Source organism: Anguilla rostrata, chromosome 1, assembly GCF_018555375.3.
Source record: "Anguilla rostrata isolate EN2019 chromosome 1, ASM1855537v3, whole genome shotgun sequence".
Taxonomy (NCBI): Eukaryota; Metazoa; Chordata; class Actinopteri; order Anguilliformes; family Anguillidae; genus Anguilla; species Anguilla rostrata.
The window spans coordinates 24652958-24671288 of NC_057933.1; the positions used below are offsets into that span (position 1 = coordinate 24652958).

Sequence of the window (18331 nt, forward strand, 5' to 3'; positions counted from 1 at the left end):
AGTATACTTCTCATGGAACAACTTGCACTCCAGTCGATTACAGTGATACCGGCCACTGCCCGGCCTGGTGCTTGTATTCATTCTGCTGTTCCGTTTGCGCCTGGAACTCTCTCCACGTTGTGTTTAATCGCTAAAGCGTGGGCCAAATTAATAAGCGTCAGTAGCACACCTGCGGTGGAGGGGCCGGATGGTTTATCCCTTTCATTAAACGCACTTTCCAGCAGCACTTTTACGGCGCACACGGCACTGCTCAATTTTATCAAACACAAACTGCGCGACAACGAATGCGGTCCTTCCCGGTGAAAAGGACGAAGCGACAACAGCGCGGTTTCGCGGCGCGCCCGGAGTGACGCAGAGGGCCGATTCAGCGGGTCCGGGCTCCCGCCGTTTCCAAAGCAACGGTCCGCGGCCATCAGCCGCCGCCTCTGGCACCGCGGCGGCAGAGGCGGCGAGGTTCGCGCGCCAGCGCAGGTGAGCCGGGACTATTATCTGCTGGCTTTCACACGAAGCCCCGGCACGGCTGGGGGTGGACAGATGGCTTTGGGTGTGGGGGGGGGGGAGGGAGGGATGGGGGAGGGGGGGGGGGGGGGGTCAGGTTACCCTCTGCTGCTCCCAGGTCTAAAGGCCAAAACCAAGACAACGGCATGACCGCAGGCCCCCCCCCCCCCCCCCCGCCCCGCCCCGTTTCCGGTGGCTAACCTTACGGTCCTCCAGCCCTTCCTGGATCAGAGCCCGATCCTCCATATGGAAATAAATGGAGCAAACAAGGTGCGGCGACCGAGCGGGTTCCGTAAGCCGCAGGTGAACAGGCGCTCCGCTTCTTCTGGGCTCGCCCGACGGGCGACCAACGTCGGTCGCCTCGAAAACGCAGCGGATGGAAAAACAAACACGGGGGCTTTTTTTTACGGAATTCTCAAATTTATTTAATGAAATGCTTCCATTTGCACATTTCTAATAAACATGACTTCTCATTAAAAACAGTTTGATATGTTAACAATTAAAGATGAAATTTTCAAGCTTTTTTTTCCTTCTCCCTCTTTTACAAAGATTATATTACAAGCATTTATATATTTATAATTTTTTTTTTATTAGAACAGGAATCCCCAGATGAAACAACGAATCGGTTTTCCTATCGGAAATCTAGAATTAACTCTAGCTATCTTTACGCAGCTTCTCGCGCGTCGACCAGTTCGAATAACATACGACTCTGGCCCTGATCGCATCGACAGCCTCGACCCGTCCGTTCGATAAAAGTAGACCTCCCTATATTTTACAACAGCAACGTTTACTTCAGCTCAAAGACATTTAACTTCTTCTACCTTCAGTGAATAAAAGACCTGCCGTGGGAGGACTTTGTAGTGATTTCGTGATTACTGGTCGGGCGAAAAAGCATCGATTTCATCCGGGTCACTGTTTTGTTTTGCATACATTCTTTTAAAAAAACACAAAAGTGAGCATTGTTTTTTGAGCACCCTCGCTCAGACCACACCTCCTATGTTATAAATCAGTGCTTGGAAAAAACGAAATCAAAATCCCAAAAAAATGAAAAGAAAAAGAAAACAAAGAACACAAACAGAAGAAGAAGAAGAAGAGGACGTACAGGTACGATGTACAGGTAAGGCAAAAATAGTGCAATGAGACGGTGTTGCAGCTCCTGAGGAGCCTACGAGTGGCTGTAGCACCTGGCTCCCATGGCAACCGCACTAGTTGGGGGGGGTGGGGGTGGGGGGGTGGTAGGAGATGCCAGAGCGAGTGGTGTTGTGCCAGGGGAGGGAAGAAGGCAGTTTGCCATCTCCACACCTGATGGCTGCCGCTGCAAGACAACGGCAACGCATTAGCCCTGTCGTCATGCCAGCGAGGGGCCTGGGCCTCCCAACTCAAATGTACGCATACATATACATACGCAACTGTTGCTCTCACAACGCATTTACTGCCTTTCCGCCCTTCCTTCCACGTTAATCCCGTGAAACGTGTGCTAGGACCCCACAGTGCAGACGGAGAGCGAGTGAGCAAGGGGGGGGGGGGGGGGTTTGGGGTGGCAGAGAGAAAGGTGGGAAGGGGAGGAGGGGGGGCGGGGGCTGGGGCGGCAGAGAGCAAGGGGAAGAGAGAGAGAGAGAGATGTGGAGGAAGGGGGGGGCTCTCATGATTTTAAAGGAGAATGTCAGGTAAAGGAGGGAGGCTCTCCTGAAAGAGAAACGATGCGAGCAGACCGCTCTGGGCAGCAGGGAACCCGGGAGCCAGGTGCCACACGCCAACGCAACGCGCTAACGCTCGCTCGCGCCGCGCGGCCGAGACGCCGCATCCGGCCTCGCTCGTTAGAAACGCGCGCCGGAGCGACGGATTCAACCCCGAGGCCCCGACGGGCGGATTCAGACTTCAATCTGAGCGCGCGCGCGGACCGTGACGCAGCAACGCGCCGGCCAAAAAACGTCCGTCTCAGATATTACTTCGTAATTTACAAAGGAAAACGAATCGAATCGAAGAAATTAAAGCGTTTTACAATCCGAGAAAAGAGAAGAAAAAGAAAACGAAGACATTTGATTTTAGGTTACCACTGAGGACCAAGTGCAAAAAACGAAGCCAGCGGGAATGTCACACTGTAATAATGTCTTGCAGCTTCACAGGACGAGAAACGTAAAGATAACGTCCAAAAACGAGACCCGGTAATAAAAACCATATTCATCACAGGTTACAAGTATCCTACACAGGATAGTCCACATCACACACAATTACAAATGCAGTCTTTTTTCATTCCAGTAAAGTTGCATAAATCAAGCGAAAAATAAAAACAAAATAAAATCAAAAACCGTCCACTGAAATAAATCTAAAATAGAAAAAAAAAAAAGAAAAAAAAAGAGGAATTAAATTAGATTCGTCTCAGTGGGAAGCACATTGTTATTCAGTCCGTTTGCATTCCAAACTTCACAATGTAAAACAGGCATCTAAACCACAAATCAGGAGCCAGGTAGTGTAGGGCAGTGGTTTCCAAACCTTCTAGATCCCATGACCCGCTTAAAAAAAAAAAGCAAATATATTTCCTGCGAGCAATCTCTTAAAATGTAGCCTGGGACACAAATGTTCATTTACGCAATTCAAAATGGAGGATCAAAACAGCCGCATGTACGCTGCAGCTAGCGCAGATAGCATCTAGCGACTCATCGGGCCGGCGTGAATTTTAACAGGAAATATTATAGACAGCAAGTATTTTCCTCCGCGCGCGTCCTGCGACACACAGCCGGAGATCCACTGGCGTGAGAGCGTTTGTAGGCAGACGAGGGCAAGCGAATAAATATTTCGCCACCGGCGACGGCGGCGATTTTGACAGTGTTTAAGACAGCAGTGTCGAGAAGATGACTCTTCGTTAAGACGAAAACAAAATCACATTGTAAAGGATTCGGAGGCACCAAAAAAAAGGTAACGATAAAAAAAACAAAAAACAAACAAACAAAATAAAAAAAAAAAACCAACAACATGTGGATAAAAACTGATTGGACTTTCCTGACCGGTGAGGGTTTGACGTTTTCATAAGTTTCGATTTCCGTGGGGAACTTAGCCCATGGCTCGGGTTAACTGGTGTACACGTAGCGTTCGGGAAAGCCAGCAAAAAGAACAGAGAACAGCTCTTCATTCCCAATTCCACAAAACATCTCCTCAACGGCGGTACGGTTTGGAAACCACTGTGAATCACACCTTTGCCACAATCAGAAATATCACAAATATTTATTATAACTTCATACTTTAAAATCATTAAATATTTTTTACTCAGTTCCCTGAATAATTATTGGACTACTACTTCTGACTTATCATTCTATGAACAATGGTAAGTCTAAAGTCACAAGTTTTCACACCCCCCCCACAATCATTTTGAATTAGCATTTGATTCTTCCTAAATTCAATTAAAACTCACAGTGTCACGTGTAAATGAACAAAACAACAATTCAACAACACAATCAGAAATGTACTTAATAACGATATATATATTTTCATATTTAACTTAAAACATTGCCAGTGTTTGCCCAGTTATATTTGAGAACCAAACGAAAAAAACAAAACAAAAAAAAAACACAAAACAAACATTGCAGTCGTGAGGGTGTGAGGTTTTAAAAACGAATCTGTTAAGAGCTGAATCACACGGAAATAAAAACAAAACAAAAAAATCACTTTGCAGGGAAGAGCTCAGTTGGAGGATTTGCTTATAGCGCTGGCTGAACGTCGGAGTTTTCCAGAAACTCTGTTCTTTGTGGCACGCGGCATGGTGGGGGAGACCTGGTCGGCGGAGTCTGTTCCTACGGCAACGCTGAGCTCAGCACTTGTGCTGCCGCTGAGGGAACCTGGGGACAGGGTAAAGAGTGCAGTCAGGCGGTGACGCTCCCTCCCAAAAAAAAAGAGCCCCTCCCTCCCCCTTCCCTCTTTCCATTACCCCCACCCCCCCTGACCCCCTGCGTTCCCTCCCTTGGGCCTTACAGTACTGCTGCATCTCGGTACCCCTGAGGGAACCCAAACGCTCTTCCTTACGAGCGTTTGATGCACTGAAGGCTTGCGCGTGCGTTGCAGACAGCGTAGTCGGGACTGCGCACTGCGCCATGCACCGAAAAGCGCGCTTCGCAAGCATGCGTGGTGGACAAGCAGAAGCCGCTCGCATTTCCCCTTCAAACGAACCGGACCTGGGTCGCCTGTCCCATCATCGCTGTACGGGCCTAATCCCGGAGAAAATGATTTCGTTTCTCTACCCTTCTGGTCTCCGCATGCCCCCGTGGAGACCAGCCAACGGAAGGGCACGGCCGCAGACGAAAGCAGCATGCTGGGCGTGAAGGCCCTTTTATTTGCAGCGTCATTTCGAGACAAAAATGCAATCGAAAACGGCATGGAAAATTAACAAACAAACAGCAGACAAAACAAAACAAAACGAAACAAAACAAAACAAAAACGCATCCCGCGCAGGGCGAAACAAAGACGGCGTCTATTGTTTCGGGACAGCAGGCGAAACGCAGAATGTGCAATAAGCGCTCCAAACGCTCGGCAAACGCACAGACACCGGCTTTCGTCTGTTTGCTGACAGTGAGGTATGCAGAAAAGAATGCATAATGTTGGCTTATCCTATGCTTAAACGCAAGACGGAAAACAATGAAGGACTCGAATGGGGGAACAGATGGGCGTATTAAGCTTTCATCAACAAAAAGAGAGAAAGAATCAGGTCAAGGGTGTTCCATTAAGCAGTTGCATCCAATAGTTGGTCCGCCTCAAAGAAATTCAAATGTTTTTCAAACATTTCGGGGAGCAAAGCTGGAATATGTGGCAAAATCTCATCGCTGAGTTAGCCAAACGACATCTCTGAACCACCCAGTACTCCCAGCCTGTACACAGGCTTCAGATTAAACAAGTCCTCCCGTATTGTAAAGATGGCATCTGGTTGCCTTCTTTCCCTCCGCTTTTTACCCCCCCCTCTTTGAATCTTCTCAAGTTCCTCTAGCTAAAAGGAACGGCAGATGGCCAAAGAAACATATACTCCACTGAGTGGACATCAGCATTGCCGACTTCCACTTGGGAGAGGGAGAGGGAGAGGGAGAGGGAGGGGCGGAGCCAGTGTTAACTGGCTGAAATGCACACAGCTTCTAGAACCCTGTGGGAAAGAACCACCACAGGCAACCCCACAGCAACTTCTGCAGGTACTGTGACATCACAATACGGAATTCCGTTAACTGTCCAATCAGCACATTCCAAGGTCGCAGCTTTTTACCAAACCCCGCCCCACCTCAGCAGTGCACGTAGCCCAACTCATTCCATTGTTTCCAACACGACTGAGGGGGGGGGGGGCGGGGCGGGGCAGAGATAACCACCTGCAGGTGAAGGCTTTGGCGAATCCGTGGCGTCAGCCGAGCGCATCCAGCGGCCCGAGAGACGCTCGTGACGAGTCCGGCTTTGTTCGCGGTCGAGAGAAAAAGGTGAGCGGGGCCATCCCGCCTCGCTGCGTGACGAACAAAGAGGCCTCCAGAAAAAACAAAACAAACAAACAAAAAAAAAAAAAAAAACTAGCCGGGCTGAGCTATTTGGGCTCCGGCGGGAAAAGGCGCTAACGCTAAGGTTAACCGAGGAAGGGGAGGGGCCTCCGTCAGAAGGCCCAAGAATGAATATCTCTATGGGACCGGTACACGGACGCTAACAGGCCGCAACCGGAGCCGTTGAATGCTTGTGCACTACGTGTTGCTGTTCGCAGACGGTCTGTCCCATTTAAACACTTCTCCTTTTCAGGGACGTGTATTTAGGCTGCTGTACTATGCCTCGCGCGCGTCGTTTACGGCCTTTCAGGCCGTAGCTCGTAGGGCTTTCCCCACAGATCCTACAACGGAAAAACCGATCCGATGTTTTCGCAATGTTTCAAACCAACGTCTGGGACGAATATTTTTCGATAAAGCTGGAACGCAAGATGTATCGCGTTCGATTTCGCTCTTTCTTTTCCCCACAATAAAAACGGCAAAACGTGCGAGTTCCTTAAAACGTTTGTTCTTCTTTCTTTTGCAAAGAGAGGTTCTTTTTTTTCTGAGTTAGCGACAGCGGGCGCAGGCTTAACGCCGTTGGGCCTCGGCACAGCGGCGAGCGAGGCCTGCCGGCCAATCACAACGCAGCTCCCTCAGAAGAGTGCTGATATTTGGTCAGCCCTTCCCCTCTGTAATTTTTTCCGACATGCTGCCCCCCCCCCCCCCCACCCCGCCTCCCACCTCCACCCACCCCACCCCACCCCCCCCCCCCCCAGAGATTGCCCAGACAAACAAGCAGAGGAGGTCACACCTGGCTTGTGGACGCAGGCTCCGCCCACGCTCCTCCAGGTTCCTGCCACTCCGCTTTCTTCCCTTTTGTCCTGCGCTCCCCCACCCCCCACCCCCCAGCCCCCAGCTGTTCAACACACAGAACCTCCCCCCCCCCCCCCCCACCACCAGACACACAAAAAAGCCCAAACGGCCGAGGTGGGGATGGGGGATGGGGGATGGGGGTGGGGGGGACTTTTATTAAGCCAAGCTGACTGCGGAGCGCCGAGCAGCACGTGCCGGTCCTCGTCTCCGTGCCACTTCAAAACCGCCGAGCGGCCGCGCTCGGAGCCCGGCGCGAAAAGAAAAAGAGGCAAAAGTAAAAGGACCTCTTTCCTATTGGCTGACTCCCCATCCCCCCCCCCCCCCCCCCACCCCCCCCCCCCCCCCTCCCCTCTCCTCCCCCCCCCCCCCACCATCTCCCCCCGCAGCAACTCAGACAAAGCTTAAATGACAAAGACATTTTTTTCCAGTACGGCAGGTGTTAGTGTCAGATTCTGCCCAAGGCGAAACAGGCACACATGGAAGAGAGAGAGAGAGAGAGAGAGAGAGAGAGAGAGAGTGAGGGAAAAAAAAAAACAGGAACAGAGGGTGGAAAAAAAAAAGGAGTTGCTTTTGAGTAAAAGCTGAGACATGCAGGAGCAAAAGAGCCGCGATTAGTAAATACCCCCCACCCCCACCCCCGCCCCCGCTCCCGCCCCCGCTCCGGCGCGTTCATGCTGCTGCTTAGTCGGATGTTAATTGTCCACACTTTTACCAGCCGTGCGCCAACAACCTCAATTATCAGCCTGGCAAAGTAAAAAAAAAACAAAAAAACCCGCAACAGTATCATTGCCTTTTTTGTCAAAAAAAGAAAAGAAAAAAAAAAAGCAGTCAGTAAATAAAGGTTGTTGGTTAGTACAAAAAAGGGAAAACGAAAAGAAAAAAAAAAAAGAAAAGGAAATGAGCAAACTGGCAAAAAGGGCGTGGCCGCGGTCGGCGCACAGGGTTTCCGGGGCGGGGTGCTTACCTTCGTCAATTACCGTAATCGGACCGTTAACATATTTTAATCTAAAAAGGAAGAGAGACACAACACAGGAACGTCACGTAAGGCGGCACACCCCGGCGCTGCCACACAGAGCCCGGTGCGGGCGACAGGAGGGCCCTTCGGCGCTGAGGGCGGGGCCGAACGGCTAGCAGGCGGAGCCGAACGGCCAGCAGGCGGGGCCGAGCGGCTAGAAGGCGGAGCCGAACGGCTAGCAGGCGTACACCAGGGGTTAGTCAGCGTTGCAGCCCAGAGGTGTTAAAAACAGGCGCGGTGAAATTATGTGAACGGGTGCCGAAAAATGAAAAGAAAGGAGGTGTGAATTTTTTTAGCGGTTAGAAATCAAGCAGACTAAAAAAAGACGGTTAGTAATTAAATTCACTTTGTCCAAACCAGTTTTATGAAGTTGACGATACTTCTTTATCAGTAGGAGATTCTCATGTTGAAAGAGGAAAGAATTAGAATGCCTTAATAGTGTGTAGCTGTGTGGTAGACCCAACACCAGGCAGCTATAGACAGGAGCTGATAATCGTTTAGAGAGGAGCGCAGCTAAATTCGCAAGCGCGATTTTTTTTTTGCGTAACTGAAGGTATCGCAGTTAATTTAACACTGACCTTTAAAAGATAAAGGTACTGCAGTTAAAATAACATTTTTTTAAACTAAAGGCCGTACTGTTATTAAGGCAGCTACTGAACACCGGCCAAAACTCCCTATCTCCATTTTAAAATAAAGTAGATTAAATTAAAATAAACAAGAACGGTCATAACGGTGTGTGTGCAGAGCGTCTCAGGAGCTGTAAAGAGGAGGAAGAAAGTGCCGGAATATTCTCAGTGCACTCCAGATACGCAGTTCCTGGAGGCCGGATGGAGCGTCTCCGATTGGCTCTTTTTTATCAAAGTCAAAAGCCGCCTCCGCGGGTAGCCTGGGGAGGGGGCGGGGCTTAATGACAGGGGCGGGATAATGGAGGAGCACGTGGTGCGCGTGGCCAGGGGGGTAACCCCTGCAGCCCGAACGCAGATGCACACCTGCCCGGGAGCTGACCGTCGAGCGGCCGGTGGGGATTAGCGGGGTCGCTAACGCGGCGCGATGCGCAGATGGAAACGTATGGCTCTGATAAGGATCTCCTCCCCAGTAATGTGGCTTACACAAGCGCTCAGATAGCGCTGTTGCAACACGCTCGGGGCATACTGGGGTGAAAGTGCGATCGCTGCATCTCTGTCCAGTGGTGTTGGGGGGGGGGGGGGGGGATGCGTTAGCTGTTGTTGAACAGGAGATTTGACTGCGCAGGGGAAGCAACAAGAAACCTAGTCGCAGTTAAAAAGTGTAAAGGAAAACTCCAAGCTAAACACTCACATTGTTAATAAACATGAAACAGCGATGCAAAATTAATTCAACGGTCTATTATCTCATATTTGTAATATAATTGAACTTATTGCCATTTCCAATTTTTGACTTGCTATCTGGTCAGGCTTCTTCCGAATGTGCTCAAATGTGTTATTTTCCTACGTTACCCAGAAGTAGAAGAAACTTTCAATACACCACTTCGTGGGAACGTTAGCTAAAAGGCTAAAAGCAAAGTGGGAGATAGAGGCCACGCCCCCAATCATCTGCAAAGCAGCGCTGTTGCATTCTGGACTATTGAGGCTGCTAGCACAGCAGAAATCGGTACGTCCTCTTGATAAATGATGGATTTCTCTCAGTAGGGTTATTGCAGGGATTGAAGGCAAAGCCCCTGACTTTTAGTCCCTAATGGGCTGAAATGAATGTCTGATACTTATAGTCAGTGCTATAGCCAGCTGAAGACACACTCTCCTATTAAACTCCATTGAGCCAGCTGTGGCAATATCACCACGTGAGGTTATGTCGTCAACTCAAGTTTAACTGCAAAAAAAAGAAATACCACGCAATACTACCCAAAATAGAAAAATAGCTTTTACATCGCCAATATGCAAATTACAACAATGTGTTTTCAGGCTGGAGTTTTCCTTTTATACACAGTCAAAACCATCCCGCTTTGAATCATGTCTCCATAAGCTGTAAGCAAATGGTGACTTTTATCGGTCTGAAACTACTCAGCCAATAAATCCTTCGGGCTGTGGCTTTGACATCTCCTTCCACCCCATGCCTACATTTAGCGTCGCGTGTAGCCCACGCCGGCGTACTCGGCCGATAAGCTCCTAAATATCGGCCCGCCAATGGAGACTCTCACCGCCGTTAAGCAGATGCTGTGTTTTTATCCCACAGCAATATACTGTAATGCTTTGCTTAGGCGGGTCTAACGCGGGCAAAGAAACGTGACTTTCAATTAAAATTCCTTTGCGAAATGCGCACACACGCACGCCTACAGTTATTTACCCTCCCGCCAGTTACACACAGCGAAGAACACTTCTATCACACCCTCGTCAATGCAACAAAAAAGTGCCTTCCATAGCCAACTCAGCTTATTGCTAACATAGCTTGCCCTCAGTGCAACATAATGATGCGTGTTTGTGCATGTGTAGGTATATAGCTTTATGCTAATAATGCTAACTGCCTGCTAAATATTCAGGCAGAAAAAAGAAAACAAAAACAAACAAAAAGAGGGCGGGGTTCTGTGCAGTGCTGGGGTGTGGCTGTGACCGGGGGGCTGACCAGCATGCAGGGAGTTCCACTTAACAGACGGCCAGCAATCAGTAGACCCACTGGCCTGCTCTTGACTTGCGCTCTTTCAATCACTCATTCACTCATACACCCTTGTACTCACTCACTCACTCACTCATGCAATTACTCACTCACCCACCCACCTCATTTAATCAATCATTCCGTCATTCACACATTCATTCACTCTCTCGCACACTTCCACTAGAAACTAAACCGTTCTCCTATTCCATAACGTTCCAAAACAAAATCCCAACGAGGTATGCAAGACAAAGAGTGCAAAAGTACTAAAAATATCTTCCAGACACAAAAATAAATAAATAAAATAAATTCTCAGGTGAGAACGGCAGACACGTTCAAGGCGTGTGAGTACATCGCAGCGAGCCTCAGTCGGCGTAGAGTCACACGGGTGCGGACGGTGGGTCACTGGGCACGGAACGCATGCGGGGGGGACCGCTAAAAGAACCCGAGCAAGTTGAGGGTGTTTTTTTTGGGGGGTGGGTGGGGGTGGGTTTGGGATTGGGGGCGGGGCGGAGGAGGGGCATGCCAAGTCAAGGAAACGGGCAAGAGGCTTACAATCGAATCTGGCCCAAGGGTACTCCACGTCCCAAAACATCCCCGGCCAACGCCTGGACACTGTCGTGAATGAAACGTTAGCGGAGGATGAGCGGGAAGCCGCGGACAGAGGGGACAAAGACACAGATCATACACGGCTGCAATCTCATCGTAACGCGCCCATTGACTTTTAACAGCCACTTTCGTCGCGGCCCAAAAAAGGCAGTTTCTATCAGTCCCCGTGTCATTTGTGAGAATTAGCTTGCAGTGTTCTATACATTCAAATTATACTCAGATCTGCAACAGGAACAAAATCAGAAATTAATTACAGCCTAGCTGGCTGATGTGAGCTGTATATTTTGTGTTTGAGCTGGGTTTTTAAAAAGTATGAGTGGAGAAAGAGTGGCCCACATTAAATTGTCAATGAAAACACCACCTTTTAAGCTGATGGAAGCTGACTTCTTTTAAGCAGACTAGGCGGCTAGCTAACGTTATTCTAAAGTAAATAACGTTTAAAAATGCACACAGCTCCCGTTCTCTGAAGGGAATTAGAAAAACACGATTCATGGCTCTCTCCTGTTGCCACAGTTAGCGGTAGCGCAACGTTTTGACATTTTCGCAGCCTGGTAGCCAAGCCATTTGCAAAGCTGCGTGTTTGATGGAGACTTGAAGTATGACTTCCGAGGGCGGGGAGCAAATACTCATCGTTCTATGCTCTACAGAGGCAACACACAGAAAGTGCAGTTGTGAATTACACAGATAGCAACCTTTAGCTAGCTAGGTGGATACATGTATAAACCGTAGCACTTTTTCATGAATACCCCAAAGCAAGCTAGAAGGTAAGCAATTAGTTAGCTTACTAAAGTGCCTACTTTGCTATTTCATCCATTCAGCGTTAGCTAACTACTTTAACTTTAGCCAGCAGGCTAGTAACGACAATACATTACGTGCATAAGTAGGCGTACACAATCATTTGATAGTGTTGTATCCAGTAAACGGTTGACACCTCACAATCGCGACGGAACCCGAAATAGGGGGTCACCAATGGTACAGGGGACAAAGACGGAGCACTTACACTGGTAGAGCCGCTAGGGGCTAGTCTCAGAACAACAGGCAAAGTGAGGTCACCTCAACGTCACTTCCCCTACATACAGTCCCATTAAAATGTGAGCCGCAGGCCAATGTAACCAGTTATTTATCATTAACATAAACATAACATAAACTAGTTATTTATCGTTAACAATTCAGCACCTGACATGAATTCAACTGATTTAATCTGTGACCTCGAGACAATGTTAAAATGTTTTTTTGTGTGCAATCCTACATTGAGCGGGTGACTGTGGTTGTTCGCTCAGTGCGACTGTGCTCAGTGCTGTCAGTGCGGGAGTTTCGGGGGGGTGAGCAGGGTGTCACAGTGTTTTGTATGAGCGGCCATTTTGGTCCATAGCTAGTCAGGTAAGCAGAGATATTCGCCCGATCAGCAAAAGCAGAAAAGCTCAAACTCAACTGATCCTCGTAAATAAACGGAACACGAGCTACGTTCAAGTTCAGCGAACTATTTCAAACTATTTCAAACTTTTTTCCGTTAGCTTTGTGTTCGCTGCGAACGTTCGCAAACATAAGGGAACGTAAAAAGCAGTTCAAATTGAACTGTTCAAAGCAAACACGTTCGCCACGAACGTTCGCCTCTGTTCGCTGAACGTGAACGCACCTCAGGTCTTAGTCTCTTGTCAATTTTGACTGGCACAAGGTCTTAGCCTTTTGTCAGTTTTGCGTTGGGTCAACCACTCCGTCCTACAAAATCTGTGAATGCCACATGAAGTAAAATAAAAAATGTAAGACTGAAAGCTACCAGTTGCTGTCAGAGAGAGGAAGAGACGCTTCAACCGTGACGTGCACTTGCACTCTTGTATAGCACTGTGTCTTGTGGGTGCGTTAAACTGTCAGGCACTTCAGCTGCTCAGTAAATCGAGAGGCACTACTGGCTAAAACAAACCGATGAGAAATAATGTAAAAAAAAGTGACACGAGTGGAAATAAAGGTGTGTGTGCATGCGTGTATGTGTGTGTGTGTACACCCTGACTGTGCTACATTTCTCTTTTCAGAGACTTAACTTTATTGTTGTGTAGGTGTGCGTGTGTATGTTTGTGCGCACACCCTGACTACTCTTTTCAGAGACTGATTATTGTGTGTGTGTGTGTGTGTGTGTGTGTGTACACCCTCAGTGTGCTACATTTCTCTTTTCAGAGACTGTTAATTGTGTGTGTGTGTGTGTGTGTGTGTGTACACCCTCAGTGCGCTACATTCCTCTTTTCAGAGACTTAACTTTATCATCGTGTGCGTTCGCGTGCGTGCGTCTGTGCGCGTGTGCGCGCGTGTGTGTACGTGTGCGACAGCCGATTCCGCACCCACAGTGGACAAAAGCCCCCCCCCCCCGAGATCGGCCGCACGCAGGACGCGAACAACGCCCCGGCCGTAACGTTCGCAGATCCACTCAGGCGCGCGCGGCCCCAGGATAATAAAGAGCTGTTAGGAACGCGTTCCCAACGAGGCGGGAGAGGGGCGTTTGCATTGAACCTCGATCACGCCGCGAGCGATTTTTACGCGTCGCCTCGGCGCGGCTCGCCGCGAAACAAATCCGCCGTTTACCGACGACAAAAAGAAACGTTTATTCCCGGGCCGGTAAAAACAAAACAAAACAAACAAAATAAATAAACGCTCCCGCGCCCGGGCTGACACGACGGAGGGCGAGGCCGTTTTTTTTTTTACCGCCGCGTCCCCCCGGCCACAAAAGAATCTGGGGAGGGGTCGCGGGGCGCGCGCGGGAGGGAAACGACGCGGTGCCCGGCGTGGGGAAGGGACGAAGGCCGCGGCTCGCGGTAATTACGAGCCTTTTTCTCTCTCGCTCCCCCCCGGCGTCCCGCGGCTGTTTAGCATTCCGCTCGGCGAGAGGTCGGCGGAGGTCAGCGCCGAGTCTCTCCACGCCTCGCGCGGGGAAACGGGGGCGTAATTATGCAAATGAGCACCGCACCGCCCCCCCCCCCCCCCACTTTCTCCGGCACTGCCGTCTGCTTATCCGCCGTGCCTCACGCGGACTGGCGTGGCCAGAGGCGAGCGTGGACACGGCACACGTACGAACACGCGCGCCCGTACGTGCACTGGGACACGCAAACGTACAGAAAAACGCACGCATGCGTTAGCCTGCTCGTGTTTATACGCAGTCACTCACGTAAAAACAGAAATGCAAGCACAGTCACGCTCAGGTACAGACCTACAGGACCGCGTGCGCACACACACACACACACACACACGCACACACACACACATACACGCAATACACACGCACGCAAATACACAAGCACATACACGCAAACACACCATACTTAGACACACACACACACACACGCACACACACACACACGCACACACACACGCGTATGTACACACACACACACACACACACACGCACACACACACACACACACACACACACACACTAGCACATGCACACCCACGCACACAGACACACACACACACACGCACACAGAATACCTGGCTCTTATCTTGTACCCGCGCGCCCCGCGGCGTGCGGACCGTGGCCTGCTGCGTTAAGCGGTGACGCATGTCCAACTTTATTTGCAGGTGATTAAATTGCAAATTTCATTTAGCCGCGGCGTTCCTCCGGCTTTGATGTCGGACGTTTGTTTGTCGGGTCGGATTGCGGGGGGGGTGGGATCAAACGGGAGAACGGCATGCTGGGAAAGACGGGGCGGAAACTGCCAGGGACCACTGGGCCACACACGGGTACCAGACCGACCGGAGAGAGAGCTCATCATTATTCTCCCTTTATGAATCATCACCATATTATGGTAATTCTTCACCATGGTAACCCGTTTTAACCTTTTTCCAAAACATCGTCACTGTAATTTATGGAAAGTTATAACCAGTTCCAGTGTGTCTGCAATACGTATGTACGTATTGGATACAAGGTTATTATTACATTATTAATAATAATAACAATAATAACAACAACAGTAAAAATAAATCTTCACCGTGTAATATTCCATGTGTTTGCTGCTCTTTTCTGTGGTTGAGACTGTGAAACAGGAAAAGGTTTCACGGTTTTTACAGCAGTAAAACTTTACAGAAGTGCCTTGTTTTGCGGTTCACTGGAACGGCTGAAGAGTCAGTGGCTGACTGGGGGCAGGTCGACTGGGGTGGGGGGGGGGGGTGGGGGTGGTTGCGGGGGGGCTGGGGATCTGGAGTTCGGGAGATGACGGTACACATCTCTGCCCTCCCTTCCCCGCCGCGTTAATTCCAGGTCGCTGTATCCTAGCTGCGCAATCCACCTTTACAATTAGCCAGGGTGCTGTTTACCAATGGAGGAGGGGGGGGGGGTTGTTATTCTGATAAGCGAGTCTTAATGTAGCCTGGGCACCACAGAGATAAAAAGACAAGCGCGTGACGCTGCCCGAGCTCTGTGGCGAAAGGGTACCTGGAGGACGATCTTTACGCGAGTTTACACTACGAGCTGTAAGTGATTAAAGAGAAGAGAGAAGGACAGGCTTGCAGCATGAACAGATTGGGACGCTCTTAATTTGAAAGTTTTTTACTGATTTAGGAGGCGGAGAGAGGGAAGAGGAAAGGGAGGATCTGAGAAATGCGTAACGGCCCGACACCAGAGAGGGACTGCGGTTGGGAGACGGATGTACGGAGGAGAGAATGGATGCATGGGTGTAGCACCGCTGTAGTTAAGCAGAAGGTGTAGCGGTGTAGGAGGAGGGATGTGGCGATGGGTAATGGGGAAGGAGGACACACACGTGGAATTTAAAAAGTGTAGAAGGGAGTAGATGTAATGGAGGAGGGTGAAGAGATTTATGGGTGGAGAGCAGAGGAGTGTATTGGGTGGAGTAGGTATGACGGGCAAGGGTGCGTGGGTGAAGTATGGAGGATGGTGGAGAGGTCTACGGAGGCAGGGGTGTATGTAGGTAGGAGGATAGAGGGGATAGTCAGGTGTAATAGGCAGGAGGGTGGAGGTGAAATATGCATGATTGGGGCAGGGCGTATGCAGGTAGGAGGGTGGAGGTGTGTATGGGTGGAATATGTAAATAGGAGGGTGGAGGGGATGTATTAGGTGTAATAGGCAGAAGGGTGGAGGTGAAATATGCATGATTGGGGCAGGGCGTATGCAGGTAGGAGGTTGGAGGTATGTATGGGTGGAGTATGTAAATAGGAGGGTTGAGGGGATGTATTAGGTTGTAATAGGCAGGAGGGTGGAGGTGAAATATGGATGATTGGGGCAGGGGGTATGGAGGTAGGAGAAAGGAGGGGGTGTATTAGGTGTAACAGGAAGGAGGGTTGAGGTGTACATGGGTGAAGTTTGGGGGAGAGGGGACGGGTGTAGGAGGATGGAGGAGTGTACGAGATGTAGCAGGTAGGAGGGGTGTATGGGTGACGTTTGGTGGGGTGGGGAAGGGTGCATAGAGGTAGGAGGATGGAGGAGTGTATGAGATGTAGTAGGCAGGGGGATGGAGGAGTGTATGAGATGTAGTAGGTGGGGGGGGAGGGGTGTATGAGATGTAGTAGGTAGAGGATGGAGGGTGTATGAGATGTAGTAGCAGGAGGATGGAGGAGTGTATGAGATGTAGTAGGCGAGGGGGAGGGTGTATGAGATGTAGTAGGCAGGTGGGGTGGAGGGGTGACGTGTGGTGGGGTGGGGAAGGGTGTATAGAGGTAGGAGGATGGAGGAGTGTATGAGATGTAGTAGGCAGGTGGGGGGGAGGGGTGCAGCACAGGCGTAGTTGTGCTCTCACCTGTTGCGCTGAGGGCGTAGTAGTTCGGGGAGGGGGAGAAGACCTGGGCGGCGAAATCCTCAAAGGTCATGACCTCTCTGTGGTTCTGCACGATGGCCTCCAGGTACAGCGCTCGCTCTTCATAGCTGAACAGCGAGGGGTTAAGGAAACGGCCCCAACACGACTGAACCGCACCCTCATAATGCATTAAAACCACAGTCAGAAGAACACACACAAATCTAATCTCATCATTATAAATTTAAACATTTGTACATTCACATCCCAACCATAAACCCAGCAACAAGCCCAAAACATTGTTTAAGTATTCAAAAAATAATATATACAGAGTCTTCTAAAGTATGTTAATGGTAAAGTGAAATTTGTTTCACTTTAAGTATCATAGTATAATATATAAAGACAGAGAACTGGAAAATGAAGAAACCATTACAGTCACAGAGGAGAGATCATTATAAAACCAAAAGCTACACCAAAGTTTCGCCAAAGCTAGAGTCAAATCCTGCCAAACACAAGCCGTTAAACGCTCTGTTATTTAAAAAGCTCCAGTGTCGGTTGAGGGTTCCGTCCCGTTGGCTCCGCCCCCTCCGCAGGAGGTCAGCTTGCCCTGGCTTGCTTGTGGGCGCTAATGACCAGGCTGTCAGAGCGAAAAGTCCCGCCTCCCTCCCCGCCTTTCCTGATGGGGGGGGGGGGGGGGGCTGCTGGTTTGGCCCCCCAGTCTCATTAGGGGCCCCCCTTTTCCAAGTCCGTCCCGCGTCGCCGTGGCAGCAGGCCGCTGCCGGCCACGGTCAACAGCAGGCCGCCGGGCCCCGCGGGCCGTCTGGCAAACAGGCGCGGCGACGCTGAGCTGGCACGTGCCGGCGTGCGGGGCTGGGGGGCGGGCGTGACAAATTGTTGAAAGGGGGGCCCCTGTATAAACTCGGGCCTGATGACCACCTGAGACTGGGGGCCTGTGTGTGGAGTGGGGGGGTCAGGGTGAAGTGGGGGCACACGGCAAGAGACTCTTTTATCTAGACCCCACCGCCCCCCCCCCCCACTTCATTCACTCGAACAACGGCTGAGTCGGATCAGCTATGCAGTAAATATCTATGGTGTGAGCGTCTGCTCCCTCCAGGCTTACCCCCCCCCCCCCCCACCCCGTTATTCTCACTTCACGTTGTTTGCCCAAACACTTTTGTGACTCGCCTCGGACGACGGTGTTGACTTAACGTCGATATCCAGACGTAGCCTTCCGCGCCGCGAGTTGTCAACACGTGGAATTGGCTTTTCCCAGACCAAGCGGCAGAGGCAGAGACCCTTAGGGGTTTATATCAAAACCACGCCTGATGTATTAAAACTCCGTAGCGCGAAGGCAAAGCGACAAGCTCAGATTTACCCAGCGGCTTGCTGTCGTCATTAACGTTCTTATAAAAAAAAAAAGATTAAGGGCCTGATTTACTAAGACCTTTAGCGTGCGCAATACCTTTTAGCACACGCAAAACCAATAACACGACCAGCGATTGGTC

At 50.2% G+C, this 18331-nt stretch overlaps 1 protein-coding gene across 4 annotated transcripts in view; it reads right to left on the reverse strand.

Annotated features, from left to right (window-relative positions):
* Positions 1–896: 896 nt before the first annotated feature.
* Positions 897–18331, reverse strand: part of ralgapa2 (Ral GTPase activating protein catalytic subunit alpha 2) — a 168734-nt gene continuing 151299 nt past the window's right edge. For 3 of the 4 annotated variants that reach the window (XM_064331409.1, XM_064331427.1, XM_064331400.1), the window contains 2 exons: positions 16833–16957; positions 897–4331 (listed from right to left, as the gene is read on the reverse strand). In XM_064331409.1, the coding sequence (XP_064187479.1) occupies positions 4177–4331; positions 16833–16957 (280 nt within the window). In that variant the 3' untranslated portion in view covers positions 897–4176. Of the gene's footprint in view, positions 4332–7812; positions 7854–16832; positions 16958–18331 lie in introns of all 4 variants that reach the window. The other variant, XM_064331418.1, reaches the window with a different exon arrangement.